Source organism: Pundamilia nyererei, unplaced genomic scaffold (genome assembly GCF_000239375.1).
Source record: "Pundamilia nyererei isolate P.nyererei 1_Seehausen unplaced genomic scaffold, PunNye1.0 scaffold00187, whole genome shotgun sequence".
NCBI lineage: Eukaryota > Metazoa > Chordata > Actinopteri > Cichliformes > Cichlidae > Pundamilia > Pundamilia nyererei.
The window spans coordinates 610,718-620,157 of record NW_005187588.1 but is presented as its reverse complement, the minus strand read 5'-3'; the positions used below and the strand labels follow the sequence as shown (position 1 = coordinate 620,157).

The window sequence follows — 9,440 nt, the reverse complement described above, 5'->3', positions numbered from 1 at the left end:
CACACACACATTCGGTTCACACAAGCATACATAAAATACACAAAAACCCTTTAAAGTAACTTTATCAAAATAGGCGTGTAATATAAGGCACTAGAAATCTAAAATTAAAATACTTATTAGATGCAGTTTGTAATATGACTTCGATCATTCGTTGCTCGCCGTGACACAAAGAAGGATGACATCATCTACTGGACATGTGACTTGATTAAAAAAAAAAAAATCGACTTCCTAAGAGGTCAGAGGTTATTACTCTAACACTTTTATATGGTGGAGGGAACATCAAGTGTAACATCCTTGTGTCTGGAAAATGATGCACCATCATCAGTATTATCGTCGTCATCATCACCGTCATCATCATCATGGCATATAACTGCAGTTAGTGACTTGACACAAAAATATATAATACATCTACTTATTGCACACTGAATCAGACACAGAGAAAAGTCAACGGTGAGCATTCCAGTAAGAAAATTGTTCTCCTTTTCCCATCCCTTTCCTGCTCGCTCGTCTCGCTTTCTGCTTAGGAAATCTTAATGAAGCTTATTTGGACACCTAATATTTCGTCTGCTCTCTGCGTTTACTAGCTTCAGTCGTGGTCCGCCCAGCTTTCTTTCGGGCTACGCGCAGAACAACGTGGCGGGATTATTCTCGGGACTTTCTGGTAGCAGCAGTGCTAATACTGTACCCCGGCGGGCCCTCGGGAATTGAGAAATTACCGTCTTCGTGTCTTTAAACGTCGCAAGTGAGACAGTAATGAGGCTGAGAGTCCTGTGTGCATGCGAAACGTGTGGGTGGAGAATACAGGAGAGTGACACTCGATTTTTTTTCATAGAACTGTGAACATTTTCCACACTAGATTTGATTGTACACTTTAAAACAGTACCGTATCACTTTAACAAAAGAAAAAGAAAATGGCTACAGCTCATTGGATTACACAGAAAAAAAAAATGCAACTTTGCCCATGTATGGTCAACGGTGACAAAATCATAAACCTATAAGAATGGAAAAACAGAACGTGCCATATGGAATATCCAGTTTTTAAAAAACAATATAGTCACATATTTTTTCTAGAAAACTAAATTAATGTTTTACTTTGCAGTATGCATTTTTAGACCTCAGTAAACCTTCCCTTATCTTAAATCGTGAAGCATAAGGTTGAATTGGTGGTGTTTATTACTGTATGGTAGAAATGTCTTCTTTTTCATTCACAGGAAACAAGAGTCTGTTTCCAAAATAAGACAGAAAAAAACAACCCACACTTCTTGTGTCTTTTTTTTTTTTAAGTTGCGTGTTCTTGGTCTTTTTAATACTCTGTGCTCTGTGTTTTCAGGCTCCTGTTGGCAATTCTCTGGTGCTTGATATCCCAGTTCTTTCTTGTCCACGAGGTTTCCATAAGATGGATTTGTAGCTTCCTTCTGAACTGTCCTCGAGATAGAAAAATCGAAATTTCCTGTGACAGAAAAAAATGCTGTAGCTGGGTCCCGTATTTAGGTTGGTGATGCTACACTGGTGGTGGAGTTCCACACCCAAACAACAAAAAACGCAATCTGGGTGCTCGGAAAAGCACTGAAACAAATAAAAAAAGAAAAAATCTATATTTGATCAAGTATTCTGATTGGAACAGTGGTAGAAGTTGCTGCTTCAGACTGACCAATGGGTGTGTTTGGGCTGAGGGTGGCAGGAAAACACCCTTGTCAAGCAGGTTGCTATGGCTCAGTTAGAGGTGCTGTTTCTAGGTACGGATAAGCCGATGGTCCCCCTTCACTCTGCATGCAGTGGCAAAGTCTTCATACCTGCACATCGCAACCTAGTGCATTTATTCTGGCTGTGCATAACATGAGAAAAATGCACTCGGTTGAACGTGCGCATGATCGACAGCCACTGGGTTTATGTTGCATAGTGATCAAAGCTTCCCAGGTACTCCAGACTGGCGCGGTAGCAGAACTGGTACTGGTCCTAGAGGGAAGCAGAAGAATTGTGAAGAAGAGAAGAAAGACTAAAGGAACATTCAAGTGTTCTTTGAAGACGTGAAGTGGTTTAGAAAGCTCACCTCTGTCTGAACGGTGGCTGGTCTCTGGGTGCGCAGCATCTTGACAGTCTGGAAAATATCCACCACTCCCTCGTACCTCATCCTCTCTAGCACGATGCTGAGGGTGATGAACACACCGGTCCTTCCTACACCAGCACTGTTGGAGCACAGGTGGAAACGTATTCAGAGCTGGAAATGCATCTCCTTATGTATGCATCATGCACTAGCTCAGTTTGCTACTAGTCGTGCCAAACCGTTATTCTGAATATTTGCTCACACGTGGTGCAGCAAGCGGTGGTGGTGCTTTATTAGCGTATCAGCAAGAAAAAAAGTCCAGTGCTGTGAAAACTATTTCCCTCTTCCTGATTTCATATTTTTTCCAATATCGGTCACAGCTAGGTGTTTCAACCATCAAAGAAGTTTTAATATTAGACAAAGAAAACCAAGTAAATACAAAATGGACTTTAAAAAAAAGGGTTTTGCCCAGTCTCTTTCTTATTTTTGAATCATGAAACTAAGGCAAGTGAGGCTTACAGTTGTTTAGATGTTTTTCTGGGTTCTTTTGTGACCTCTAGGTAATCAGCATGGTAATTCTGGTAGCCCTGTCATTCCTAGGATGGTTCACTACTGCTCTGAGTTTTCTCCATTTATGGCCTTCACTGTGGTTCCCTGGAGTCCCTAAGCCTAAGAAATGGCTTTGTAATCCTTTTCAGACTGATAGATGTTAGTGACTTTAGATCTCAGCTGTTTCTTTAGATCGTGGCATCATCTGTTGTTGTTGTTTTTTTTTTTGGGAGATCTTTTAGTAACATCACTTTGTCCGAAAGGCTCTATTCAAGTGATTTCTTGATTCAACTGGTCTGGGAGTAATCAGGCCAGAGTGTGGTATTGAAATTTAACTCAACTTAGCTTCCCAAAAAACTGATTTTTTCACAGTTAATCTATCATTTAACTACTTTTTCCACATAGAAGCAGGAAGGTTTGTTTTTTTCCCTTATTAAATGAAATCATTATTTAAAAACTGCATTTTTCATTTATCTTTGTCTGATATTAAAGCACTGTATATATTTAACAGAGAAGTGGAATAAATTTAACGTAAAAGATTCCCCAAGTCTTTACTCAAGCAGAAACAAAATGTTCCAAGAATCTCTCACAGGTCATCTGGTGAATTTGTAGGTATTCTTTTTTATCGAGTCTGCACAACTTAATGAACAATATGTGAAATGTTGAGGTATTTGTAGGCAGCCTAGACCTTACCTGCAGTGCACAGTAATTGGCCCGTCCTGGCCAAACTGTTCTTTAGTTTTATGCACTTGGCCAATAAAATCAATAAATCCTTCTCCTGACTTTGGCACTCCTTGCTCGGGCCAGTCTGTGAACTGGAACTGACGAACTGTCCGTGACTGGCCATCCTGGGTGAAAGAAAATATGGTAATTTGAAACTCAGAAAATTCTGGAAGCCAGTACAAATTAGTCTGTCTTGCTCACAGGCTGACGACTCACCCTGGCATCAGTGACTTTGAACTCTCTCAAGATGTACTGGGGCATGTTGTACTCAGCCATGGGATCCACCACAAAGTACTGGTACCTGGCTGAGCGCTCTGCAGGCCAGTACTGGTGACACTTCTCCTGTAGAGTACAAAGGCTTCTCTTCAGAGCGCTGCATCATATTTAAAGTACTCAGTGTGTGAGGAGAACCATTTCTAGGCAATTTATAACGGAAATGTCACCATAACTTGTGATATTCATTATTCATTTCAAGACCATCTCAATGCAGATGAGATATTATGTTCACTGAATTAATACTGAAAGTCATATCACTCTCACTGTGCCATGCATAATGCTTCATAACGCCCAAACATTTATTATATTTAATTCATTATATTAAATTTTTGATAGATTCCCCCCCAAATTGCAAATTCTTAATCACGAAACATTCGCTTTTCCCCTGTTGCAGGCATCAAAAGCTATTCTGCTGCCCATTTTAAGAGGACATTGTTATTCACAGTTCAGTCCTCTCCTGATGTAAACTTCTGCAACAACAACACATGGAGCTGCTGATTATGCTGCTATTCAGTCAGCCCTTCAATATATTCTTTTACTGAAAATAATTAGCTCAAATGACAATATATTGTGTGATACTGCATGTTATAGTACACGCTTAGGCACTTAATCAAGGGAAAAATGTGGGTCTATTGTTTAAAAGCTGCAGCTAGCCCAAACACATTTAATTAATGTGAGTTTCAAAGAATTTGTAAATTCTTTGTCTACACATCTCCATACTGGTAATTCTCTGGGCTCTGAATAGCCGAATAGGATGGTCTGCTTTCCTTCTGTGAAGTGACATGCTTTTTTGTTGTTAACTGAAGTTATTTGTAACCTCTTCAGGTTCCTTTGGTCTAAAATATGAGACTTTCTAGAGCCTAACAATGGGAGTGGAAATCAGTCAATACTTTGTTGTTGTTTTTATCTTTAACCATTCTATCGCGTGTGAAAATCAATATTTGTAATTACCACCTTTATTCTTCAACACAGCCAGAAGACTCCTAGGCAAGCTTTGTTGTTATTTCTTTAAGTAGTCTTCAGGAATGGATCTCTGGGACTCTTTGGCATATCACAGTCTTTTTTTTCTCTTTTCCTTCCTTAAGAGGAACTTCTTGACAGCAACCATTTCACTGAGACCATCCTGATGAAGCTTCGGGTAACAGTAGGTGGGTCGTCTGAAGGGCCAGATGCGTCTCTCAGGCCCTGTGTCAGGTCTTTGCTGCATTTTTTTCCTATTTCTCCAGGACATGACTGTCAGGTGCTAACAGGTTTTCAGTTAATAGCCCTTTGAAAGCTGCCTTGTTAGTGCAAAAAAAGCTATTTTATGATAATGGGCTGTGTAATTTTTTGGCATTTTCTGTAATTTCAACTAAAGAAATTGGAACAAATCTTGTCTGTTTTTGTGATGGGTTGTTAGTAACAAAGTGCCTAAAGCTACAATTTAAAATTGCTTCTTTGCTAAGCTGCTTTGTGTAGACCCAACACTGGTTCATCTCTTGAGTTCAGTTCCTTTTTATCCTTGAACGGTTCATAGGTCAGTGTTAAGTAGCTCAACATTCCTCTGAAATGGTCAAGCACTGGACTGAAAATGAGTAGAAAAGCTGCCAATGTCCAAAGGAAAAAAACCAACATGTAGCTCAAGACTTTTGCACAGTACTGTGATACGCTAATTAAAAAGACATTCAACCAGTGCAGCTATATGTTTTTATCCTGCAGGACCAATGCATGTATCACATTTGAGTGTGTTTGAGTGCATTTATCCGTACCCGTCCCATTTCTCTCAGTTTGGTTAGCATGACAACAATGGTGGAGTTATGTTCCCACAGCATCCTCCAGTAGTCCTCTGTGGTCTCAGCCAGTGGGCCCTGGGTTGCTATATAGGCCTTCTGCTGCCTATAAACACATGGATAAGTATAAATGAAAATAAATTTCTCCCCATGCGTGAGAACATTGTACAGTGACTGATGTTAAACTGACCTGTATCCATCAATGAAGCTGGCATTGATGTAGTCGGATCCTTCCACTCCTCTGATTGGCTGCAGACACACACGCGTGGTCTCGTAGGGCATGATATTCACCAGCCGGTTTTTGAACTTGTTGCACGGCAGATTGGCACTCACAAACCGTGATGTGTGGGCCTTGGCACTGGCCAGACGCTGAAATATAAGAAATAAAGGAAATATGCTGTAATATTGTGCAGATGAAAATTACAGAAAAAGAATTACAAGCAGCACTGATGAGAGCACTGAAATGATGGCGAAATAAAAAAGGACGGATAAGCAAGGAAGTAAAAGAGAAAAAAAAGTACTCTTTTAAAAAGCACAAGGTTTGGTTTTTTATTGGACAAGTGGAATTAGAAAACCATCTTTAATCTGCAGGCCTCAGGATATTTAGTCAGACATCTTCAACTGAATCAACACAGCAGGGCCGATATAGGGGACGAGGGCAGCGGTAGGGAATGGAACAGGGAGAGGAAGGAGAAAATCAAAAGTCAGGGGGCAGGAAACCACAAGGCCCCACACTGTCTCAACACACACATGTGAACCACAGTTGATCCAGTCAAAAAAGAAAAAGAAAAAGAAAAACTGGAACACACACATTCATATGTGGATATGTGCAGACAGGCAGCCGTAAGTACATGCAGTACACTCGCTCACACTCGACCACTGGATGACACGGTTTAAAAAGAAACACAGAGAAACAGAGAATAGGCAGAGGGAAACCGCAGACTCAGGGGGAAACAATGGGGTCTCATGAACCCAACGTCTACCATCAGCGGCTACCGGAGTGCTGTGGGAGAAACAGCAGTACCTTATTTTCTTACAGACAGACTGAGCTGGAAAATCCCCACTAACCACAAGTTCACCAGTTCATTCTGGGTACTCTGAACCCAGTTTCCAGCATCAACAATAGTAATTCTTCATGTCATTTGGTTTGAATTTGACGCGGTCTTATCAATAAAGCCTGGCAAAAACAAAGCTTTTCACCGCTTCGATACATGCCAATATTTTTCACCAAGGAGAAAATCATGCCCTCCTGGCAAGCTCCGAGAACTCCACCAATAAACTCTCTGTGAAAGGAAACAAAAACACGGCGTATTAAGGTGTTGGATTACCAAAAGCAGCCAGAAAACATTCACCTCTCCCTTTTCCTCACACGCTTGCTTCAACTTTGTGATTTTATTTGAGGGACATGACGCCTCTCTTACACGAGAAGTTCCAACCTTTTGGTGTTTTGTTGACGGAGGTGGAAAGTAATCTTTCAGACGGTGGGCTGTGATATACCACGCGAGTTCAAGTGAGATGAAATATGGTGAGTGGGACAACCCCGCCATGTGTTTCACATCAATCTAAGGCTGTGAAAACAATACAGCGAGCGCTCAGTTCATTGTCATTCTGAGGGGAGCGCTCCTATTAGAGGGAGGGAGGAAAGCTGGGGCATAGGATGAGGGAGATTGCTCAGAGTCACTTTGTGTTTACCTTGCCCTCTGATTGTCTGAGCAGACACAAGCCATTCCTGGGAAAAATTAAGCCACCTGCTTTCAACGTATACCTGTAAAGCTACAACTGATTCTCTCTTTTTCACCCAGCCAGGCCAGTCAGGTCTGCAGAGAACTCATCTGGCATGAGGTAAACAACACAGTAAACAAAATAACAACTAGAATATAATGAAAATAACACTTCCCAGCAAGACTTTGAATCCCTTATGTTCTCACTGCGATTGTTTATGATGCCTACATTTGCTGTTCTCACTTTATATTCTAATCAGCTCCCTAAAGTTTTGAAAAAGCTGTTATAACTTCCAACCCCCTAAGATTTTATTACAAACTTCAACTTTCTGGCCTACATTATTTGGTCTTTACGTGCATGCCTATCAAACTGCGATGCTTTCAGAAACCCTCAGAAAAGCTAACTCTCTTACCTTAGATTCAAAAGGTGCAATCCCATAATCCCCTTCAAATCCAACCATCTATATGAATCTCTCAGAGGGGGATTGAAACTGTAAGAACCACTAACAGCCCTGGGAAAGATGCTCAGGGGCTATCAAAGTCAAAGCTTCCTGAATTAAACATTCTGTATGTCATTTTAGACAACGTTCTTCCCAAGCTTTGGTGGTAAGAACCATCTTCCTATGAAAACCCTCAGCATGGGACCTGAAGTGCAACTTTGTTTTTTGGTCAATTATGGCTTTCAAGGTCAAGAATTAAATATGAAATATGAACGTTTGCTCTATTCTTTATATGGACAGAATGGCCAGTAGGTAAAGTCTTCAGACAGTGATTTATCCCGCTGGATATCTCTGAGCAGGCCCTGAAGATCTGCAGTGCTTCAAAGATGCTTTCACTGGCTCTTACTGTTAACCTTTTAGGTGGCGAAGGGCAAGAAAAAGACAACTCGGCCTTACAGAAACCAGTGAAGTGTTACATTATTATCATGAATCGGTTTTATGAACCACCATAAATCTGTAGGGCTTAATTTTATAGCCTTCGGGGGAACAAAGTGAATCCTCCTCACCTTGAACTCCAGCTCCATGCCGGTGACATTTTCTCCTGGTTCAATCTGCGTCAGCCTCTGGATGTAGGAGTACAGGTTCCTCGCAGGGACTTCGGTGTTCCCGCAGGTCACCGCCTCCAGCAGTGCATCGTGAATGAAGATGTACTGGTCTTCCGTCTGCACCATGTAGTTCCTCTCGGAGCGCATCAGCGTGACATGACCGTAGATGTCGATGGTCTTCTCATGCTTGATTCGCTCTGTCATGGCATCAATCACAATGAAACAGCCAGTGCGGCCCACTCCAGCACTGGAAATAGGAAAAGAGAACCAGATAGTGAGGTTATTTTCTCACATAAACTGCAGTGTGTGCGCTGTGTCCTAATACCTGGTGCAAATCTGTCCCCGCAGAGCTCAAACATAACATGCTTTGCCTAAATCAGCTAACTATCATCGAGATCCCAGCCAGCAATATTTCCGTCAAAGCAGGTAAAAATTGACATCAGCGATGAGTCAGCAACACTGTCTCGCTGGCATTAAGAAGATATCCTCCCTATCGACACACGATCCGGAAATATAATACCGTTAGCTGCCCACCCAAACACTTCACATTTTTGCTGTGCTAGTAAACGGTGAGACAACCTGACCAAGCAAGTTTGTGCAAGTGAATAGAAAATTCTTTATGTGGTTAAATGAATATCGGTGTGCATGCGCGGGAGCGTTGTCGAGGTGGAATGAGATTTGGTCCGTTGTTTGATACAGAGGTTGGTTGAAATGTAAAAGCACATTATGATGGAGTCTTGCCAGGATAATTAAATTTGACTGATAATCCTGTTAGATACTCCATCTGACTGCTACGGAAGATTAGGAAGAGCTGCTCTCCTGCCAACCTTCTCCGCTGCGTCCCGCCCCCGTCGCTCTGCCTCTTTTTCTTCTCGATAAGTACCCTCTCACGCCAGCCCCGACACTTTTTCATACTCACATTTGTCCTTTTCTTCTTCTTGGAAACCATTTTCTCTCCATCTTTCCTTTTCTTTAATTCATCACTTTCATTCACTGTGTCCTGGATTTGACCTCACCTTCTTTTTTCTCACTCTGCACACATCTCCTCCTCTAACTCCCAGTCCCTCGCTACCTTTCCCTCTCCATCATTGTCTCAGCCTTACCCCCTTCCCCTCCTTCATTCTCCTCCACATCCATACCTCACTAATTCTTCCTCCCGAGAGTTTCTGCTCCATATTCCCACTGCCCTGCTCTATCTTCTTTTCTCTGCGATTGCCGGTAAGAGCAAACAGAAGCTTCATTCGAGCTCTGGAGCTAAACGCTGTGCCAAGCCCGTAATGACAAGCTCCCAGAGTCTCTTCTCCATCCAACAC

General features: G+C 41.8%; 1 protein-coding gene across 22 annotated transcripts in view; it reads right to left on the bottom strand.

Annotated features, from left to right (window-relative positions):
- ptprdb (protein tyrosine phosphatase receptor type Db) overlaps nt 1-9,440 on the bottom strand; it is a 151,207-nt gene continuing 141,767 nt past the window's right edge. For 21 of the 22 annotated variants that reach the window (XM_005747028.2, XM_005747026.2, XM_005747025.1 and 18 more), the window contains 7 exons: nt 8,089-8,374; nt 5,552-5,730; nt 5,341-5,467; nt 3,533-3,658; nt 3,287-3,441; nt 2,051-2,186; nt 1-1,956 (listed from right to left, as the gene is read on the bottom strand). In XM_005747028.2, the coding sequence (XP_005747085.1) occupies nt 1,888-1,956; nt 2,051-2,186; nt 3,287-3,441; nt 3,533-3,658; nt 5,341-5,467; nt 5,552-5,730; nt 8,089-8,374 (1,078 nt within the window). In that variant the 3' untranslated portion in view covers nt 1-1,887. The remainder of the gene's footprint in view (nt 1,957-2,050; nt 2,187-3,286; nt 3,442-3,532; nt 3,659-5,340; nt 5,468-5,551; nt 5,731-8,088; nt 8,375-9,440) is intronic. The other variant, XR_312082.1, reaches the window with a different exon arrangement.